We start from the raw sequence: 20,373 nt of genomic DNA, 5'->3' as shown, positions 1-20,373 counted from the left end.
CAGTTCTGCAGGTAGGTGCTCACCCCACATTTTTTCTTTGCCCCGTATCTCAGCCAGGAGAGCATCCCAGCCGAGCCGGTGAATCTCCCCGTAGCAAGTCACCTCCCCTGGCGCGGGGCAGATGGGTGCCACGTGCCGCAGCCACCGCGTGCCGCAGCCACCGCGTGCTCCAGCCGCGTCCCCACGCCTCGCCGCCCGCCCGCGCCCGCTGCAAGCCGGCGGCAGATGGCTGGTGGGCTGCGGCAGGGGCCCCCGCGCCCGCCTCGCGCTCCCTCGTGCCTCGGCACCACGGCGCTGCCGCTCGGGGACGCGGTTTTGTGTCCCCTCCTTCGTCCCGTGTTTGCTGCTGGTGTCCCTGATGGGGTGACGGGGATGCTCCTCACCCTGTTTGCAGCGGGATGCTGGGGACATGCAATGGTGTCAGCGCTGCCTGGGCAGGGGCTGGGATGCCCTGGAGCGGGCTGTGCCCAGATGGGACGGTGATGGGCACCCCAGCTTTTCATCCAGAAGGGTTTGCAGCCCCGGCGATGGGCGAGGAGGTGCCGAACCCAGGCTTCGGTGGCTGTCCTGGGGGTGGCGAAGGCAGCAGGGTGCTGGTGGCTGTGCCCTCGCTGCCGCAGCATCCCTCCGTGCCACCCTGTTCCCCCCCCCCAGCCCTATCCCCCCCCTCCCTGAGCCGGACCGGGGTCTGGAGCCGCTTCCCCGGTTCCCGGTGGGGGACAGAGGCGCGTGACACGGCCGGTGGCGACCGCACAGTTTATTGATACACCGCCAGCACAGCACAGGGATGCTCGGGGACGGGGGGGGTTGTTCTCTTCTACCGTTACAGCGTGCATCGGATACACAGAGACGGGGAGCGGGCAGCCCGCGGGGGCCGGCACGCAAGCGCCATGCTGCCGACGGCTCATGCGGGGGGCGGCGGAGGGGGGGACCGGGGGGGGGTCAGCTCCGTTCCCCTACCCCGGCTCCTCCGGCTGCCTCCTGGGCCACGGGGCCGGGGATTCGGGCGGCACAGCGATGGCTAGAGCAGAGAGCGAACACGGCACAGCGCTGCACGACACGGGGGGGACGCCGCGGCGGCCCCCACACCACTGCGGACACGTGCACCACGACTGCGGCCCCGAAGCGGTGCCGGCGGGAGCGGGGGTCCCTGTGTGAGCACCCCTCCATCCCCCGGAGCAGTTCAAAACTGGGGGGTGCTGCCAGCCTCTCCGCCAAACCCCCCAGGGTGGCCGGGGAGCCCCAGCCCCGGTTGGCAGGGCCGGGGCTCCCCGGGAGCTGCGCCGCCGGCGGGGGGGCGAGCCTGGTGCAGGGGGCCGGGGGGATGGAGGGGACGCCGGAGGGGAAGGGGGTCCCGCAGCGGCTGCACGGCGGAGGGCAGAGCGTGGGGCTCACGCCAGCGAGGATGATGCTGGTCGGCCAGTCCAGGAGATGAAGGCTTCCTCCCTCGGGGCGCAGAGCAGCATGGGCTCTGCCTCCATGCTGGGCGAGCATCCCGCCGGCTCCTTCCCCGAGCGGGCAGGGGCACAGGCAACGCCGCTATTTACACCAGCCGGGTCCCCCGCACCCATCCGGGTCCTCCACCCAGCAGCGTCCATGGGAGAAGCCCCCGCGGCGGGCGCCCGTCCCCCTCCCCGGCCCTGCCCGCTTCCCACCCTTAACGCCCCACGCTGATGTTGCACGTCTTGCAGCTGGGGTCCTTTTTGGCGTTGGCGGTGGAAAGGCTCATCAGCTGGTGCCCGCTGATCTCCCCCAGCACGCCGAGGCTGAGGTCCACCGGCTCGGTGTATATGACCTCCAGGATGCTGTCCTGGGCATGGCGGTACACCAGCTCGCCCTCCTCCACGCAGCACGTCAGGAACTTGTTGGAGGAAATGTCCAGTTGGGGTAGACGCTCCCGGCAGAAGAGGTCCCCCGAGGAACCCTTGGGTGCCAGGACCAGGACGACGTAGTGGTAGGCGGTGTACATGCAGTAGAAGTCCGCGAAGTAGAGGTTGGTGTTGGGGTTGAAGAGACGTTGAGCCGGGATCTGGAAACGGTAACGACCGTAGGGCGAGTCCTGGGGGGGCTGCCCGGTGTTGAATTCGGTGTTGCAGCTGAAGAAGATGCCGTGCAGCATGCCGCTGGTGGGCGAGCCGTGGCTGCCGCTGTTGTCCTTCAGCGATGGTTTCATCACGTTCCCGCAATGCATCCTGCGTGCAGGGACCGGGGCGAGGAGGAGGAGGGACACACACACACACAGAGGCAGGGTCAGGGACGCGGCCCCGGCGAGGACCGGGTGGCCCCGACGGGGGGTAGCGGGGACGGGGGTACCTGACGTGCTGGAAATACTCCTTGTGCTGGTTGCGGTAGAAGACGGAGAAGCGCAGCATGCGGCCGGCGATCAGCTCGGCTTTCTCCTGCAGCTGGGCCAGGTGCTCCTTGGCGTAGTCTGGGGACGGGGACGGGGACATCAGGGCGTCTCCATCCCCCCTGGCAGCCCATCCCTGCCCGCAACTCCCGTTCCCCACACCTCCCGCCTCCCACTCATCAGCTGCCGCTCCAACCGGCCCGGCTTGTGCAAGCTCACGGCATCGCCCCCGTCCTCCCGGCTCCCGGCCCCGGCAGCGCCGGCTCGGCCGCCCCCGCCGCGCTCACCCCCGGTGCAAAACTCCACCGTCTCGCTCCAGCCGGACACCAGGTACTCGCCGTCGCTTTGCTTCACGGCCGTCTGCACCGCCACGCTGTACTCGGTGCGGGGGCTCAGGAACCAGTGTCCCCGCACCGTCATGGGCAGCGGCACCGCCTTGGCCACCAGCTTGGTGGGGACATCCTGCGCCAAGGGACGAGGATCAGGCAGGGTGGCATCCCCCCCCCGCCCCAGCATCCCTGCCCACCCCTGCCCGATGCCGAGGGGATGCTGCCGGGTACCGTACGCTGCAAAATATCCGTGCTGGTGCAGCAGCCGGTGCCTCTGCCGGGGTTTGCCCGACACCGAGACACCCCCAAAGCAGCTGCCCCCCCCCCCGCTCCGGCCCCAGTAGCGCTCCCTCCTCCTCGGCTGCCTGCGCCAGCCCCAAACACCTCCCAGCAAAGCTGCTGCTAGGACAGGGATGAGGGGTCCCCCCCCGGGGGGTCTTGGGGACCCCCCGCTCCCGGCGGCATCTCGCGGTGTCAATAGGCCACCGAGCAGCACCGCAGTGCAGAGCCGTTTCTGTGGCAACAGCGGATGCTGAAGTCGGGAGACACAGGGGAAAAAAAAAATCCCACCCCCCCACCCCCCCCCTTATTATTGGGGAGGAGAAAAAAAATAATGTTAAACATTAAATAGCATCACCCTGGCAACCGCGCTGCTAAAACCGTCCTGAATTAGTGACTCGCATTCAAGGGGAGGGGGAGCGCGAGCGGTTTGTGGCTCCGCTCCCCCGCGGGGGCTCGAGGGGGGGGTCGGTCGCACCCCAGTCCCCGTCCCGGTCCCCTCCGCCAGCCGTGTCCCGTGGGGGGATTTGGCCCCACATCGGTGTGGGAATGGGCTATAACCCCATCCCCCTCTCCTCTCCCTGGGTGGGGGGTCCCGCATCCCCCCCCTCCGGCTCACCCGATGCTTGAACTTGTTGGAGTTCTTGTTCTCCTTCTTGTTGAGGTCGATGAAGTAGTGGGTGACCCTCTCCAGGTCCCCCTTCTCCATGGCCCAGGAGATACGAAAAGAATCGCAGGTGATGTTGTTGATCTCGATATTTTTGGGTGTGGAAAGTAGCTCCATGGCCGGAGGGGCTGAGCTCCTGCGGGCAGAGCACGGGTTGGGGGGGTGCTGAGCACGGGTTGGGGGGGTGCTGAGCCCACGGCGGCAGCTGCCAGGCGGGCGGCCGCCCGCGCCGGGGGCCCCGTGGCGGAGCAGATGGCACCGGGGTGGAAAAACGGCCGGCAGCCAGGAATAGGCAACGCAGGCAGGAGCAGGCAGCGGGAAGCCGGGAACAAGCCCGTTCGGAAAGCGGCTGCGTGGGGGCCCCGGCCGCTCCCCCGGGATGCCGCGGGGCTCCGGCTCGTCGCCAGCGGGTGTTTCGGGGTTTGCTCAACACCGGGTGGGGAAAGAAAAACAAGGGGAGCGGAGGGAGTGCTGGGAGAGGGGAGGGTTGCACGCAAGCGGCTGGCACCGGAAAAGCTGGATCCGCCTTTGCGCTGGCCCACGGCCGCTCCGTGCCTCAGTTTCCCCACGGCCGGGGCTGCGCTCACCCCGTGCACCCTGGCAAGCTGCTCCCCGGGGTGGGCGCATGGTGGGGGCTTTGCACCCCGGGGTGGGGGCTGCACGGGCGCAGCGGACGCCGTCAATGGCAACGCGGGCGCGGGAGCTAGGGGATGCATCGAGGGGGGGTGGGTGCCCCCCACCCTGCACCCCCGGGCTGATGCGAGCCCTGCAGGGAGCAGCGGTGCCGTGGTGGGCACGTGTCCGAGCCGTGGCACCGCGGGGCTGCCAACGCGCCCGCCGCCCCCCACGCGCCCGCGTGCAGGGGCGCACGCCCACGGCGGCTCACACACGCGTGCCCACGGCCGCCCACACCCGGGCTCGTCCGCGCCCCCCTCCCCCCCCCACCGCTGCACACCACCGGTGCAAACACCACCCGTGGGCACATCCACCCCGCGCGTGGGCACGCTCCCACGGCCACCCACATCCACGCGCGCACCGCAGAGCCAGGGGTGCCGGCGGGCAGGCGCAGCACACGCCGGCATCCCGCGGCAGGGCGCTCGCTTGCCCCCGCAGCCCTGCGGCGAGCTGCACCGCGCACCCCCAGCCTCCCCCGGCACCCCAGCGCCGGGCGGCCACCCCAGCTGGGTGTCACCCCAAGTGCACGCCCCCCCCCCCGCCACCCTCGGGCAGAGCAGAAGGTCACCGCTTTGGGGACGGCGTGCCAGCCCGCTGCCCCGTTCCCGTGCCCGGCGGTGGCGCGGGGGCTCTCGCCCTGCCTCATCCTGCAGCGGGAGCTTTGCAGCCGGATCGTGACGCCCCATGTCACCGTGTCCCCATGTCCCCATGCACCCCATGTCCCCCTTGCCCAGGGCTCAGCCGATGCCATCGGGAGGTCGCAGGGCTCGCGGCTGCCGGTAGCACGATGCCGGTGATGCCCTTACCTGGCCGGGCCGGGGGGCTGCCGGGGTGCGGTGGGGTGCTGGTAGGGCAGCAGGGAAGGGCAAGGCAGGGCAAGGCAGCCCCGGTGGGGCCGAGCTGAGCCGAGGATGCCGGTGAGAGCGCGGTGACGGCGGTACCCGGCGATGCCGCGCTGCTGCCTGCGGCTGCTGCGACTGGGATCCTCCCAGCCAGCTCGGAAATAGCAAACACCCTCCAGAGGAGGGGAAAAAAAAAAAAATAGGGAAAAAAAAAAAGGAGGGGGGAAAAAAATAATATCTAAGCGGCTCGGGGAGGGGGGAAACCTCTTTGTTCTGCCAATCGGGTGGCGGGTTGTGTACGGCGTCAGGTGATGGAGGCAGCGCGGCTCCTGCGAGGCGAGCCGGGGGGCTGTGGGTGCAGCTTGTGGGAGGGCAGCTGCCGCCTGAGCCCCCAAAAAGGGATGCACTGGTGGTGGTGGTGCGGGGGGATGCTGGCACCCACCCGTGGGAAACGTGGTGCAAAGCCCAGGGGTGGGGGGCTTTGCTGATTTGCTGCTGGTGATGTGGGGGACACTTGTTTGGGGGTGGGCAAGGGTTTTTTTGGAGTGGGGGGCGAGCACCCCAAAAAAACCTCATTGCCCCCCCCCACCCAGGGCCCTGAGTGTGTGGGGTGCCCACGCATGCTTCCCCCGTGGGGCTGTAGCCTAGTTGGGTCCCCCTCGGGCTGTAGGAGACCCTGGGGGAGTGGCTGCAGCCCAGGCAGCCCGGGGGGGGGTTTCAAATGAAGGGGTGAGTGACCCCCCACCGCAGTGTCCCCCACTGTGCCCAGTCCCAAGAGCCGGGCACTGCCCGCTACAAAGATGGCGCCGCCACCTTCCGCATGGGGCTGGGCACTGCCAAGCACAAAGATGGCGGCACATTGGAGGGCCCGGCGCGCCCTCAATAAAGATGGCGGCAGGGACGTCTTTCCGGGAAGGTCGGGTCGCTCGGCACGCATGCGCAGTGGGGCCGCGAGCCCGTAGTTGCCCGGGCAGGGTAAGGGGCGGCGTGGCGTGGTGTGGGGGCACGGGGGGGCGTGGGGGGAGCGGCTCGCGGGGGGGTGCGAGTGGGTCCGGGGGGATGTGCGTGGGGGGGCTGAGCACCCTGGGGAGGGGGGTGCGAGCGGGCCTTGTTTGGGAGTGTATGGGGGGGGTGAGCACCCTGGGGAGGGGGTGCAAGTGGGTCCTGGGGGGTGCATGGCGGGGGGTGAGCACCCTGGGGAGGGGGGTGCAAGTGGGTCCTGGGGGGTGCATGGCGGGGGGTGAGCACCCTGGGGAGGGTGGTGCGAGCGGGCCCTGTTTGGGGGTGCATGGGGGGATGAGCACCCTGGGGAGGGGGATGCATGGGGGTGCATGGGGGGGGGTGAGTACCCTGGGGAGGGGGATGCATGGGGGTGCATGAGGGGAGGTGAGCACCCTGGGGAGGGGGATGCGAGTGGGCCCTGTTTGAGGGTGCATGGGGGGGTGAGCACCCTGGGGAGGGGGATGCATGGTGGGGGTGAGCACCCTGGGGAGTGGGGTATACGAGTGGGCCCTGTTTGGGGGTGCAGGAGGGGGGACTGAGCCCCCGGTGCAGGGCTGTGGGCCGGGTGCCCCTGACCATCCCCCCCACCCCGCAGGGCCAGGCCGAGGATGGCGGAGGGGGGCTCGGGTGAGACCAACTCACCGGGCAGCCTGCGGCCGGGGCTCCCCGGGACACGGGGGCTGCTCGGGAGGCGCCCGGCTGCTCCCCCCCTCACCCCCGGGCGCCTGCCCTCCATCCGCTCCCGAGACCTCACCCTGGGAGGCGTGAAGAAGGTGAGTACCCTGGGGAGGAGGGCTCCCCAAACCCGACCTTTTCAGGGTGACCGTCCTGCCCCACCGCTCGGGGTGTGGGTGCTTGGGGACCCCCACAGCACAGGTGGGGTGCGAGGAGGGGCCCCAGGAGCGGCAGCTTGGGGGGTTTCGGGGTGCTCCGAGGGAGCTGGTCCGTGCGGGACGTGGCCGGGTCCCCAGCCGCCTCCTCCAGCCCCGCAGCCGGTTTGGTTTCTGTTGCTTATCTCCACTCGTGCAGTGACTTGTCCCTCTGCTCTCGTTTGCAGAAAACCTTCACCCCCAACATAATTAGCAGGAAGATCAAGGAAGAGTAAGTGGCCTCGTAAGCGTTTCCGCGGGGTGCGGAGGCGGTTTTGCCGGCGGGTAGCTGCACGGTGGGGGTCTCGGTGGGCAAAACATGAGATGTTTTCTCCTCCCCTTCCCTGAGATGGGGACCTGCTGCCAGGAGGGTGGCGGGGGGCAGGGGTGGGGGTGACAGGCCACCTCCCCGCTCCCCAGGCCCAGAGAGGATGTCTCCATCAAGAAGGAGAAGAAGGAGCGGGACCGGGACCGGCAGCGCGATGGGCACGGCCGGGGTCGGGGCCGGCCCGAGGTTATCCAGTCCCACTCCATCTTCGAGCAGGGCCCTGCTGAAATGATGAAGAAGAAAGGTAACGGGAGCTGACCCCCTTTCTGGGGGGGGTCTTGGAGCCATCCCGTCCGGCTTGGGGGCTCACCCCAGGGCTGCTCCCTCTCCCCAGCAGGCTCCTGGGACAAGACGGTGGACATGTCGGACTTCGGCCCTTCCCACATCATCAACATCAAGAAGGAGAAGAGGGAGACGGACGAGGAGACGAAGCAGATCCTGCGGATGCTGCAGAAGGACGATGTGAGTGGGGCTGGGGCGGGGGGGTGGCTTTGGTGCCACCCAGCTGAGTGTCCCCTCTGCCGTCCCCGCAGTTCCTCGATGATCCGGGGCTGAAGAACGACATCCGTAACAAGCCGGTGCAGCTGCCGCTGGCCCACTCCGGGTGGCTCTTCAAGGAGGAGGCGGTGGAGCAGGAGGACACCCAGCCCTGGCTGCCCGGCCCCAAGGAGGAGAAGATGGAGTTGGACCCGCCGGCAGTGAAAGGTGCGCTGGGGTGGGGGGGGATCCCGGCGGGCAGGGGCTGGGGGGGGGCTGCCCCCCCTCCCCGTGCCCACCCGCCGCCTCTCACCCCCGGTGCCAGTGAAAGAAGAGCCGTGTGATGAGGACCCCCTGCCCAAACCGGCGCAAATCAAGGGACCCCCAGGTTTCCCCCGGGATGTCTCGGTGGCCGAGCTGCTGCAGCGGCTGAGCCTGTCGGCCGAGGAGGAGCTGCTTTTCCTGCAGCTGCCCGACACGCTGCCCGGCCAGCCGCCCACCCAGGACACCAAACCCATCAAGACGGAGCTGCAAAACGAGGAAGGGCAAGTGGTCGTGGTGAAGCAGGAGAAGAGCCAGGTAGGGGCTCGGTGGGAGGGCAGCGGGGTGGGATGGGGTGGCAGCGGGGTGATGTCCCCACCACCACCACCACCACCATCCCGCGGTGTCCCTCGGCAGGAGGCGAGGCAGGCGGAGAATACCTGCACCCTGGCCGACCTCCCCGAGGGGCAGGTGGGGAAACTGCTCATCCGCAAGTCGGGGAAGGTGCAGCTGGTGCTGGGCAAGGTGACCCTGGACGTGACCATGGGGACCCCCTGCTCCTTTCTGCAGGTAGGGGGGCTGGGGACCTGATTTCATAGAATCATTAAGGTTGGAAAAGACCTCTAAGCTCATCCAGTCCAACCATCAACCCAACACCCCCATGCCCACTACACCATGTCCCTAAGTGACTCATCTACACGTCTTTTAAATACCTCCAGGGATGGGGACTCCCCCACTTCCCTGGGCAGCCTGGTCCAAGGCCTGACCACTCTTTCAGTAAAGAAATTTCTCCCAATGTCCAGTCTAAACCTCCCCTGGCACATCTTGAGGCCATTTCCTCTCGTCCTGTCGCTGGTTACTTGGGAGAAGAGACCAACACCCACCTGGCTACAACCTCCTTCCAGGGAGTTGTGGAGCGATGAGGTCTCCCCTCAGCCTCCTCTTCTCCAGGCTGAACACCCCCAGTTCCCTCAGCCGCTCCCCATCAGACTTGTGCTCCAGGCCCTTCACCAGCTCCGTTGCCCTCCTCTGGACACGCTCCAGCCCCTCCATGTCCTTCTTGTAGTGAGGGGCCCAGAACTGAACACAGGATTCGAGGTGCGGCCTCACCAGTGCCCAGTACAGGGGCAGGGTCACCCCCCTGCTCCTGCTGGCCACACCAGTTCTGGTACAGGCCAGGGTGCCATTGCCCTTCTTGGCCACCTGGGCACACGGCCGGCTCATGTTCAGCCGCTGCCGACCAGCACCCCAGGTCCTTTTCCTCCGGGCACTTTCCAGCCACTCTTCCCCAAGCCTGCAGCGTTGCCTGGGGTTGTTGTGGCCGAAGTGCAGGACCCGGCACTTGGCCTTGTTGAACCTCATACATTGGCCTCGGCCCATCGATCCAGCCTGTCCAGGTCCCTCTGCAGAGCCTTCCCACCCTCCAGCAGATCAACACTCCCGCCCAGCTTGGTGTCACCTGCAGACTTACTGAGGGAGCACTCGATCCCCTCCTCCAGATCATTGATAAAGATATTGAACAGGACCGGCCCCAGCACTGAGCCCTGGGGAACACCGCTCGTGACCGGCCGCCAACTGGGTTTAACTCCGTTCACCACCCTGAACTGCACCCCAAAATAGCCCCTCGGGAGTCCCTAGGACCATCGGGGGGGAGCAGGGTCGTGCTGGCCCTTAGGTGATGGGGCTGGCAGCCCATCCCTGTGGCAGTGGGGGGGCTGCTCTTGTCCCCAGGGTGTGGGTAGCAGGGGGGGCACATCTCCAGGCTTAGCCCCCCACAGCGGGCAGGGACCTCGGCCCTTCTCCCACCACGGTTAAAGGGTGTCCCGGTGGGAGTGGGCTGCTCACGGGCATTTCTCCCCTCTGGAAAAGGAGCTGGTGTCCGTCGGCATCGGGGACAACCGGACGGGCGAGATGATCGTCCTGGGCCACGTGAAGCACAAGCTGGTGTGTTCCCCGGACTTCGAGGCTCTGCTGGAGCACCGGCACCGGTAGCCCAGGGGGAACCGGGGGGGCCCAGCCCCATGCCCGCAGCCCGTGGGGACGGTCCCTGCACAGCTCAGGGACCCTACAGCACCCTGGCTCTGCCCTCAGCCCCTTTGGGACACGGAGAGGTGTCTTCTGCAGGTGTGGGTGCAGGGCTGGCTCCTACCTCCTTCCCGGCCCTGCGGTGGAGCAGGACCGGGGCTGGGGGCTCCGGCTGGGTCCCCCAGACCCGCTGCCCCCCTCCTGTGCAAAACAGGCAGGGGCCGTGGCTGCCTCCATCTCACAGATTTCTGGATGCGTGGGACCGTGGCGTCCCCCCCCGGCTCTCCCGCAGCCGCACACACGCTGGGGAGAGCAGGACACGCGCCTGCGGGGGGAAATGTGGAATAAAAGCCTCTTTTTTCCCTCCGACGTGGGGCTGCTCCCTCTCGTCCTCTCTCCCCGCTCTCCCCCGCGGGGCCGCCGGCAGCCTCTGCCCCGCGCCGCCTGCCTCACCGGTTGCCACCAGCCTGTCGGGCCCCGATGTGGGGCCACCTCCTTGGCCACTTACTCACCCAGCGCTCCCTTGGGAGAGCCCCCGCATCGTGCCAGGGCTCGGCGGGCAGAACCCCGGCCCCCCCAGGGGCTGAGCACCCCGAGGGGCTGGGTGGGGGCAGGCAGCAGGATGTGGGGGGACCCCCCGGGGACCAGCGTTGGCCCTGGGCTCCCCTGCAGCACCGGGGGGGGCCAGCAAGTGACCCCACCACTGCATCTCCGTCATGGTGGCAGGAGGCTGCGTGTCTTGGGGGGGGGGGGGGAACCAGCATCACCCGACTGTCCCCCATGATGGAACCAAATCCTCCCTGCGTGCCCCCCCCACAGGCAGCCCCGGCGGGCAGGGAAGCACCAATTGCCTGTGCAGAGCAGGGCTGGGGCTGCACTTGCCCCGCTGCTGTTGCCCCCCTGCCCCGTCCCATCCAACTTACACCCCCCCCGCTCCAGCCGCCCCCCCGCATCTGCCCCCTCGCTCCTGCCCCCCCCAGCCGCCCCCCCAACTGCCCCCCCGCTCCTGCCCCCCCCCGCTCCTGCCCCCTCAGCCGCCCCCCCAACTGCCCCCCCCAACTGCCCCCCCGCTCCTGCCCCCCCAGCCGCCCCCCCAACTGCCCCCCCGCTCCTGCCCCCCCCGCTCCCGCCCCCTCAGCCGCCCCCCCAACTGCCCCCCCGCTCCTGCCCCCCCGCCCCCCCAGCCCCCCCCCCCCCCCGGCTCCCCGGGCGCTGTCCGCGGTGCCGAAGCCCCGCCCCCGCGGGGGGCACCTCCACGAGGGGCGTGGCCAGCGAGCTGCCCGATAAAGGGTGGGGCGGTGCGTGGGCGGAGCCGCGCCTGCGCAGCGGGGCGATAGCGGCGTGCTCGGCGCTGCAGGCGGCCGATCCTCGACGGGGCGATCATGGAGCCCCCCCGGTCCTTCCGCCTGCCCGGCCCCGGCCCCGGCCCCGGCCCGGGCCCCGCTCCCCCGGGCAGGCTGCGGGGGCTCCCGGGCCGCACCCAGCGCCTGCCCCAGCCCGGCCCGCCCGAGCCCCGGCCCTCCCTGGCCCCGCTCTCCGCCCTGCTGTGCGGCCTGGGCCTGGGCGAGCGGCCCTGCCCCTCTCTGGAGCCGGGGGACTGGCCCCTCGGTAGGTGGTTATGCCTGGGGAGGCCCGGCCAGGCCCCCCCCCCCCGCCGCTGCCACCCACCGTGCTCTCTCCTTCCCGCAGGCCGCGGCACCACTGGCGTGGTGGAGGCTCTGGCGCGGCCCAGCCCGGCGGTGGAGGACGACGAGGGGGAGGCGGCGGTGGCAGCGCTCCCCGCACGCGGGCGGTGAGTGTCCCCATGTCCCCCCTCCCGCCTCGGCCCCGAGTCCTGATGGTTTAATCACCGACCCCGGTGGCGGCGGGCTGGGGGGGGGGGTGACACCGCTGGCGTGACCGAGCCGGTGCCCGCTCCCTCGGTGGCGTGGTGCCGCGGCCGGCTGGGCGGCTCTCAGCCAAAACTGGGTGTTTTGAGCATCCCCGAGCAGGGAGCACCCGCTGCCTGTGGGGCGTGAGCAGGGGGACCCGGCTGCCGCAGGGGGGGGATTGCCGGGGGGTTGCATCGGGGGGTGGGTGGTGGGGAGGGCCATCACTGGGGGTTTGCAGCCAGGACGCCGCCGGCGTGTCCCCAGCGTGCCGGGGCTCACCTCTGCCCGCGCCGGGGACGCAGGATCCTGTGGCGAGGCAGAGGGAACACACTGCCCGGCCCCCCCGGGAGAGACGCCGCCGTGCCATCCCGCGGGAAGCTCTGCACCACTGCTGCGCCCATGCTGCATCCACCGGGACCTCGGCCCTCCCTGCCGCCCGCACCCGCCCCAGAGACGCCCCCGGCTGCCAGCAGACCGTAAGTGAAGCATTGGTGAGCCCCAGCCCCAAGTTTTGGGGTCGCGACTGCCCATCCTGCCTCTGCCCCGTCTCTCTTAGGGCACCGGGGACGAAGCCGGTGGCGAAGGGAACCGCCTTAGCCGTGGGGCTGAACTCAGTTAAAATCCACTGCCAGAATGAAGCCGTCTACCAGTACCATGTTACCTTCAGGTATCGGTGTGGGCACAGGGGGCCGGGCTCCCCCACAGTCCCTCGAAGGGTGGGTGCCCCTGGGCAGAGCCCTCCGTGTCTCTCCTTTCCTTCCTCCGTCCCGGTAGCCGCTAGATGGAGCGGCCGGCACGGCCACGGCGCCTGCAGGCAGAGCTGCTGCAGGGCAGCAAAGCAAATGAGCTCTGGCTTTTCCCCCTCGTGGGGTTTTTGGGGTCCTGAGCGGGGTCTTGCTGGGGGGCAGAGGAGGGTTGAAAGACCGAGGACGTGCCAGCAGCAGCAGGCGATGCATCCCCATCTCCGGCAGCCCCGAGGTGGAGTGCAGGAGCACGCGCTTCGCCATGCTGAAGGAGCACCGGGCGGTGACGGGGGACGTGACCGCGTTCGATGGCTCCATCCTCTACTTGCCCATCCTGCTCCCCCAGGTAAGAGGCGATGTGATCTGCACCAGGGTGAGGTTGTTCTAGCCAATTTGGGGGTACGGGGATGCCCCCCCGGGTCTCCAGTCACTGTCCTGGGTAGGAGAGCATCCCTCCCGCCCTGGCTAACGCGCCGTCTCACCCCGCAGCTGGTCAGTCTGAAGGCTCGGAGGAGCAGCCATGGGGAAGAGATCGCCATCACCATCCAGATGACCAAGGTCCTGGAGCCCAGCTCGGATCTCTGCGTCCCCTTTTACAACGTGGTCTTCCGGAGGTGAGGGACAGCGGAGACCTTCCCCAAGCTCCAGGGAGGAGACCCTCCTCCTCCTCCCTCCGAGCCTGAGCCCATCCCGCTTTTATTTTTCTTCCCTAGGGTGATGAGAATCTTAGATATGAAGCTTGTTGGGAGAAATTTCTTTGAACCTGCCCAGGCCACCATATTACAGCATTACAGGTGGGTGCTGGTCACGGTTTCCTCCTGCTGCTGTCCAAGCGCGTGAGCGCGGGATGGGGACGTCCCTGACCCCCTGGCAGCAGCGCGAGGCTGGAAATTCGGAAGTCTTTGCCAGGTCAGCTCTCTCGGCCAGCTCTGGTTAGCCTGACCTCAGAGCGCCTGTTTTCTGCAGTGCAATTCAGGGGTTATTAGCTGAAAGCTGGCAGCCAGCTGGGAAATAAATCCCCGTGTGTTTTGAGCGCTCCTTGGCGAGCGGGATGGCTGCCCGGCTCCTCTGGCAGCGCCGTGCAGGCGGCTCCGGTTTTAACCCAGGCGCCGTTGGGCATCTTCCTCTCCGGGCACAGGCTGCAGATTTGGCCGGGATACTGTGTCAGCATCCGGAAGAAGGACGGCGGCCTTTTCCTCTTGGTTGATGCCATCCACAAAGTCGTCCGCAGCGATTCCGTCCTGAATTTCATGTAAGAGAAGGGAAAAAGCCCGGAGGAGCCTTGCGGGGCTTTAGGGATGAGGGTGGTTTTCCAGCAGCCGCGTGCCCAGGGCTGGCTCTTGGTGAGGGCAGTGCCAGCTGTGATCGACGGGCCCGCGGCCACCGGTGCCGTTTGGCAAAAGGCATTTTATTTTTGGGGTAGCGCGGGCAGGGAGCATCACCCTGAGCCTCTCCTCCGCCCCCTCTCCCCGCCGCAGGCACACCATCTACAAGCAAAGCCTCAGCAGCTTCCAGGACGAGTGCACCAAGCAGCTGGTGGGCAACGTGGTCATCACCCGCTACAACAACCGCACCTACCGCATCGACGACATCGACTGGAACAAGACCCCGAGGGACAGTTTCACCCTGGCCAGTGGCGACGAGATCACCTTCGTGGACTACTACAGGTAGGGACCTGCGGGAGCATCCCTTGGGATGAGCGTCTGTCGGTAGGGAAGGGCTTGATGCCTGGCTCTGAGCGGAGGTGGGTGAGCAGGAGCAGGAATGATGCCATCTCCCTGCCGTTTTTCCAGCAAAGCCTACGGGATCACCATCAGGGAGCTGGAGCAGCCGTTGCTCGTCCACAGGCCCAGGGAAAAACAGACGCCGGAGGGGAAGGTGAGCCAGGCACGGAGACCTGGGGAGGAGAAATTGAGACTCATGGTCTTTTCTTGGCTCCTCCAGCCCCTGTCCTGCCTGTCACTGGGAGGGCAGGGGCTTGCAGCCCCCTCGGGGTGCTGACGGTGCCTGTCCCCCTCCCTGCAGCGTCGGCTGGACATGGTACTGCTCGTGCCGGAGCTCACCTTCATGACGGGGGTCCCCGAGATAAGGAAGGAGAGTCGAATGGTGAAGGTCAGAGCACGTTTGTATCTGATGGTCCCTGCTCACCCGAGCCGGCGTTGCGCGGTTTGGAGAGCTCGGAGCCCCCCATCACACCCGGGGGTTCCCCAACGCGCCTCCTCCGGTGCCCGCCCGCTGCAGGACGTGATGCGGGAGATGCTGCAGAGCCCCAGGCAGCACTACGCGCGTCTCACCAGCCTCCTGCGCAGGATCAAGGACAGCCCGGAGGCCTCAGGGGAGCTGATGCGCTGGGGGCTCAGCCTGGACCCAGACATCCACAGGGTAAGGGCTGCGGGGGGCCAGGCTCCGAGCTCCCCCCACCGGGAACGGAGGCAATGGCTGCACCGCGGCAGCTCTGGAGCTGCCGTGGGTTTCTGCTCCGTTTAGACCCAGGGCCGAGTCCTGCCCGCGGAGAGGATCAACCTGCGGCACAGCTCCTTCATCCCCGGCGAGGACCTGAGCTGGAACAAGGAGGTCATGCGAGAAGCCTCCATCTCGGCGGTGAGCCCGCGGCTCGGCCCTTACAACAACATCCCCTTGTTTGAAAACTGGGATGGGTTTTCTTAGTGCTGGCATCCCGTCTGCCCCGCTCCCGTCTGAGCTTGTTCGAGCTAAAACCCTTCCCTTATTTATATTGGCTTTATGCTTCAGCCTGTTTTTCCTAAGGAGGTTAGAGGTACCCGGCTGCAGCGGCTGCTTTCCCACCTCCTCTTGGAGTGGCTGAAGGATTTCAGACTGCAGGAATCAGATGTTGTCGTGTGCCCGTTAGGGTCCTCTTGGGCTGCTTTCCCTCTCCCAGATTTCCCTCTGTGCTGCAGGGCTGGGAGCTGCGTGGTTCTGCAGCCGCGGCCCCGAGCCAAGGGCTGTCCTTGCCTCCCTCCTAGATCTCCATGAATTACTGGTTGCTGGTTTACCCGAAGCGCCTGCAGGACCTGGCGAAGGATCTGGTGGCCGCCATGGAGAGCGTCTGCGGCCCCATCGGCATGCACATCAGCCGTCCCGCCTTGGTGGAGCTGAAGGACGACCGCATCGAGACCTACGCCAAGACCATCCGAAGCGTTTTGGGTAGTGAGGTGAGGAGGGGGGCGCGGGGGGATAGCGCAGGTTAGCACGAGGTGGGTCTTCTCGGATCCCCGTGCGTCCGACGCTCGTGCGTCGCCCTCCCTTGCTGTGCTTCCCCCTAGGACAAGGTGCAGCTGCTCCTGTGCATAATCTCCAGCAGCCGGGAGGACTTGTACGGGGCCATCAAGAAGCTGTGCTGCGTGCAGTCCCCGGTGCCCTCCCAGGTAGGCGAGGGGCTCGGCGGAAGGGCACCACCAGCATGGGGAAGCCGTGGGCATCTCCAGCCTCGCTTTTCCCTGATTTTCCTCCCCGCAGGTCATCAACGCGCAGTCCCTCGCGGGCCAGTCGGGCAAGATGAAGAGCGTGGTCCAGAAAGTCTTGCTGCAGATGAATTGCAAGCTGGGCGGCGAGCTCTGGGGGGTCGACATCCCCCTGGTAAGACGGGCAAAACCACATGCGTGCCATGAGTTTGCAAGCTCCAGGGTGTAAACTGTTGAGGTCATGGGCTTTCTGAGTTCATCCCATTCCCATGGGATGTGGATGAACCATCTGCAGAATTGGGCGTCTCCATTTTGTGAGTGCGACGTCCCTCGCAGCCGGGGGGATCCAGGCAGGGCAGCCCGGAGGTGTCTGACTTATCCCTAACTCCCACCTGCCTGGTTTTCCCCCCCTCCCCCAGAAACAGCTGATGGTCATCGGCATGGACGTCTACCACGGCCGCAGCAAAGGGATGCGCTCCGTCATCGGCTTCGTGGCCAGCATGAATCAGTACGTGGTGCCCCGGGAGGGACGGCTCTCCTCCCGCTCCGCCCTGGGGATGCGGGGCGGGGGGTCCCACACCAGCATCGCCGCTGCCTCCCCTTTACCGTGAAAGGGGCGAAGCTGATGCCTTCCCCGACCGCTGCGCTCAGCAAGGTCTCCGCCAGCGCGTTTGTGTTGGGCGTCGCTGGCCGCCGGCGCAGGCAGCGGCGGCCTTTGGCGCGCCCTCGGCACCGTATCGCCGGGAAAGGCGCCGCCAGCGCCGAGCTGGGGTCGGTTTCGGTTGCTCAACGGTTCGGTGGACTTTGGCTGGCGAGGGGGGTGCCTGACGCTCGTCCCCTCCGTCCCCAGTGTCCTCACCAAGTGGTACTCCAGGGTGGTCTTCCAGATGCCCCACCAGGAGATCGCCGACAGCCTGCGGCTCTGCCTGGCCGATGCCCTCCAGCATTTCCACGAGGTAAGGCCAAACCCCCAGCCCGGCGCTATCAAAAAAGCCCTCCCACGGTTTAATGTCTCCTCAAAGCAAGGGAAAAACCCCCCAAACCTCTCAGCCCGAGTGCGTGCGAGCGAGCAAACATCCTCAGCAGCCTTTGGACTGGATGCGGCACCCGCAGGCACGCGTGCCTCAGGAGGCTCGCCCTTATCTCGGGAACGTGTGAACCTGCCTCGAGGATTAGTTTGCACTGGGGGAAGTGCCCTGTTACGCCTCTGCTCGTATCAGCATCAAACTGCTGAGCCCTGTCCTCTTGTCCCACGTCCCTAGCGTGAGAAAAGCAGCGTGTGATGGGGCGGAGGCCAGGAGCCATCGGCAGCAGGGACCCGCTTTTGGGATTTTCCCATCCCTCTGCGGGTGCTGGAGAAACACCCCTGAAAACTGGAAGTTCGGCGGTCACCGAACGCTTGCCCGCGGGCAGGATTAGTGCAAACGCTGTTTCCCTCTGCCCTGCCGGCCCCTCTGAAATTTGCTGGGGCTGAGTATAGTTAGGGGCTTTCTGCAAAGCTCGAGGGCGATGGGTTGAAATCACAGGCTGGAAGACCACTGAATTGTCAGCCCTGGAGACCCGGTGGGCATCTAGTGCCCAGCTTCTTGCCAGGGCATGCGTCTCCCCCTTCCAGCTAGTCCTGAGCACGGTGGGGGAAAAAAACCAGTGACCTCTTCCAATTTCTGCTTCTCCAGATGAACCACTGCTTGCCCAAGAAGATAGTCGTGTACAGGGACGGCGTGTCCGACAGCCAGCTCGACACCGTGCTCAAGTACGAGATCCCGCAGATGCAGAAGTGCTTCGACACCTTTGAGAACTACCAGCCCAGCATGGTGGTCATGGTGGTGCAGAAACAAATCAGCACCAACTTCTACACCCTCACGGCGGAACAGCTCGCGTCCCCTCCTCCGGGGACGGTCATCGATCACACGGTCACCAGCTCGGACTGGTGAGCAATGCCGGCTGCTTTCGGGTTTTTTTTAAAAGTTGTGTGCCAAAAAAAGGTTTGCAAAAAAAAAAAACCACCCCACAACCTTCGCCTTCCCTCCCTCTCAGGCAGGATTTCTTTTTGTTGGCCCATCGCTCTCGCCAGGGCTGCAGCGTCCCCACGCGCTACGTCTGCGTGCTGAACACGGCCAACCTCAGCTGCGAGCATATGCAGAGGTAAGGGCGGGCTTTCCACAGCCCCCCCAACAATCTGCAGCGTGGGGACCCGTGTCTGACCCCCCCAAATCTGGGGATTTTTGCAAAACAGCCCCCCGGAGCTAGCGGGGAGGGCAGCGGGTAGCTGTGCAGGCACTGGGCCAAGTCTGCTCTTCACACTGGGTCAGCTGGGAGGACTGGACACGTTGCCTCGACATCCATCTTGCCTCCCCTCTGGGAGCGAGCTAATTGCAAGTGGGATAAAGGAAAATCTGTGTCACCCAGCGCTGGCCTGGGTGGCTTTGCAGGAGAGCGGCTGCGGGTTCAAACGCGGCTCAAATAGCCCCCGGGTAATTAATGCAATCAGCCGCTATCAGTGCCCAGGCAGAGCCTGACCTTTAACTTGTGCAATCGGGAAGAAAACATCCCTGTGAGCAGATTTGGCCTTGCGGCCTTCGCAGCTAGAGAGCTGCTGGAGCTGCCGGAGCCAGCGCTGCCCTGCCGGAGCACAGCGCTGCCTCGGGGAGCAGGATCCGTCCCCAAAGCGTGGATCCTGCAAGCCCCGGGGTGCCGGGGAGCTCTAACACCCTCTCCTCTCGCTGTCCCCAGGTTGACTTTCAAGCTCTGTCACCTCTACTGGAACTGGCCGGGCACCGTCCGGGTCCCTGCTCCGTGCAAATACGCGCACAAGCTGGCCTTCCTCTCGGGGCAGGTCCTGCACCACGAGCCCAGCGCCCAGCTCCGCGACAAGCTCTTCTTCCTATAGCCGCCGGGCTGGCAACGGGGGGGAGAAAGGGCTCGCTTTGGGGTTCGGCTCCCCCAGCTGCTGCTGTTAAGTCTCCTGCAAAAAGGGACTTTCTTTCCTGAAGTACGGTTTGGGTTTTTAATTTATTTCTGCACATGGTTTCTTGGGTTCATTTTTGTTGTTGATTTAAAAGGATGCTCGGAAGCGCTCCAGCGCGGCAGCAGGGCCCTGGAGCCGTGGGCTCCCGGGATTTATCTCCATGGGAATGACCCTGGAGCAAAACCCCGCTGCTGCGGGGCTGCCAGCCTCTGCCCTCTGGTTTCCAGTCCTCCCAGCAAAGGGGTTTGAATAAATGAGCCCCAAAAGCGATGCTGCTCCCGCAACGCAGGCTGCAGCTCAGCCCTGCCCGTCCCCCTGCCCCGTGCGGGTGCTGGATGCGAAAACCAAAGATTTCTGGTATTTTTTCCCCCCAATCTCTTGCATTGCGTTCGAGACAGCTGTCGGTTTGAAATTTTACTTTGCTTTTTCGAGCTCCTGTTTTACAAACCCAGTTCCAGTTCGGCTGGTTGTCACGTCCTTAACAAGTCACTGGTTTTCCAAGGAGAAGCCTTTATTATTATTTTTTTTTTTTTATTCTGTCGGGCTGATAGGAGAGCAGGTCGCTATCCCAAGGGAAAAGCGTGTGTTTGAGTTTTCGGCTGTTGCAGGTGTGTCTGTTGCCGTGGTCAGGAGCTGTTTGAGACCTTTGACTTTGAAGCTGTCGGGGGGCTGCGAGAAACATCCCCAAAAATCACTTGGATTTCGCCCCTTGTGCCACCCCCGCCCTCCCAGCCTCTCCCCTCCCTTTTTATGCAAAAAAGTTGAAAATATTTAATTTTTTTTTTTTTCTGTAACTGTAGTTTTCCGTTAACTTCAATAAAAGTGTTGCTGGCTCCCTCTGGGTGCGGGCCGGGTGACGGTGGGCGAAGGGGCCGGGTGCTCGTGGGGATGTCCTGACCCCCCACCCCTCTTTCCTTGGGGAGGGTCCCAGGATGGAGGGGACAGGGAGGGGACACGCAGCAGGCAGCGAACCTGGCAGGCAGGAGCAGAGCCCGTCACCGCGTCCCCTGTGCCCTGGGTTAATCATTCACCGTCACCTCTCGCCGATAGCAGCTTTTATCCCCGTTTATTTGCCGGCCTCGGCGGACTTTGGCAGCCTTCGCCGAGCCCGGGCGGGTGTTTTGGCGCAGGGTGAAGCTTGGCCCCGAGCGGCTGGGGGGGTGCTGGGGCCAAAGTGGGGGTGATGGCTCGGGGCAGCCGGCGGGCCCCCCGCGGGCCTGGCCTCCCACCAGCCGGCTTTTTATATCGCGCCGTGGCCGCTGCCG

The 20,373-nt window shown here is 66.2% G+C and overlaps 3 protein-coding genes across 5 annotated transcripts; 2 read left to right on the top strand and 1 right to left on the bottom strand.

Moving 5' to 3' along the window:
• Window positions 1-743: 743 nt before the first annotated feature.
• Window positions 744-5,343, bottom strand: PHYHIP (phytanoyl-CoA 2-hydroxylase interacting protein). The gene is made up of 5 exons (XM_075174680.1): window positions 5,107-5,343; window positions 3,578-3,761; window positions 2,638-2,812; window positions 2,314-2,431; window positions 744-2,192 (listed from the first exon to the last, which is right to left on the bottom strand). The coding sequence occupies exons 2-5, from the start codon at window positions 3,740-3,742 to the stop codon at window positions 1,658-1,660; spliced, it is 993 nt and encodes a 330-aa protein (XP_075030781.1). The 5' UTR covers window positions 3,743-3,761; window positions 5,107-5,343; the 3' UTR covers window positions 744-1,657.
• Window positions 5,344-5,968: 625 nt separating this feature from the next.
• POLR3D (RNA polymerase III subunit D) lies at window positions 5,969-10,473 on the top strand. 3 transcript variants are annotated; one of them, XM_075175061.1, is made up of 9 exons: window positions 5,969-6,117; window positions 6,740-6,917; window positions 7,202-7,245; window positions 7,434-7,585; window positions 7,679-7,803; window positions 7,875-8,046; window positions 8,144-8,397; window positions 8,497-8,649; window positions 9,949-10,473. In XM_075175061.1, exons 2-9 carry the CDS (start codon window positions 6,753-6,755, stop codon window positions 10,069-10,071), a joined length of 1,188 nt encoding a protein of 395 aa, XP_075031162.1. In that variant the 5' UTR covers window positions 5,969-6,117; window positions 6,740-6,752; the 3' UTR covers window positions 10,072-10,473. The 3 variants fall into 3 exon arrangements, with proteins under 3 accessions (XP_075031162.1, XP_075031160.1, XP_075031161.1); XM_075175059.1 differs by having other exon boundaries at window positions 7,676-7,803; XM_075175060.1 differs by lacking the exon at window positions 5,969-6,117 and having other exon boundaries at window positions 6,723-6,917; window positions 7,676-7,803.
• A 1,368-nt stretch (window positions 10,474-11,841) lies between these two features.
• On the top strand, window positions 11,842-19,947 carry PIWIL2 (piwi like RNA-mediated gene silencing 2). The gene is made up of 20 exons (XM_075174549.1): window positions 11,842-11,896; window positions 12,278-12,451; window positions 12,532-12,642; window positions 12,947-13,064; window positions 13,208-13,332; window positions 13,432-13,512; window positions 13,857-13,970; window positions 14,197-14,385; window positions 14,512-14,596; window positions 14,744-14,830; window positions 14,960-15,100; window positions 15,206-15,319; window positions 15,703-15,891; window positions 16,003-16,104; window positions 16,196-16,315; window positions 16,560-16,648; window positions 16,991-17,096; window positions 17,817-18,070; window positions 18,178-18,285; window positions 18,874-19,947. Exons 2-20 carry the CDS (start codon window positions 12,375-12,377, stop codon window positions 19,028-19,030), a joined length of 2,367 nt encoding a protein of 788 aa, XP_075030650.1. The 5' UTR covers window positions 11,842-11,896; window positions 12,278-12,374; the 3' UTR covers window positions 19,031-19,947.
• Window positions 19,948-20,373: the final 426 nt, after the last annotated feature.

The sequence above is a fragment of the Calonectris borealis genome, chromosome 27 (assembly GCF_964195595.1).
Source record: "Calonectris borealis chromosome 27, bCalBor7.hap1.2, whole genome shotgun sequence".
NCBI classification, from domain to species: domain Eukaryota; kingdom Metazoa; phylum Chordata; class Aves; order Procellariiformes; family Procellariidae; genus Calonectris; species Calonectris borealis.
The sequence above is the reverse complement of the archived record's forward strand: the minus strand, read 5'-3'. Positions and strand labels throughout refer to the sequence as shown.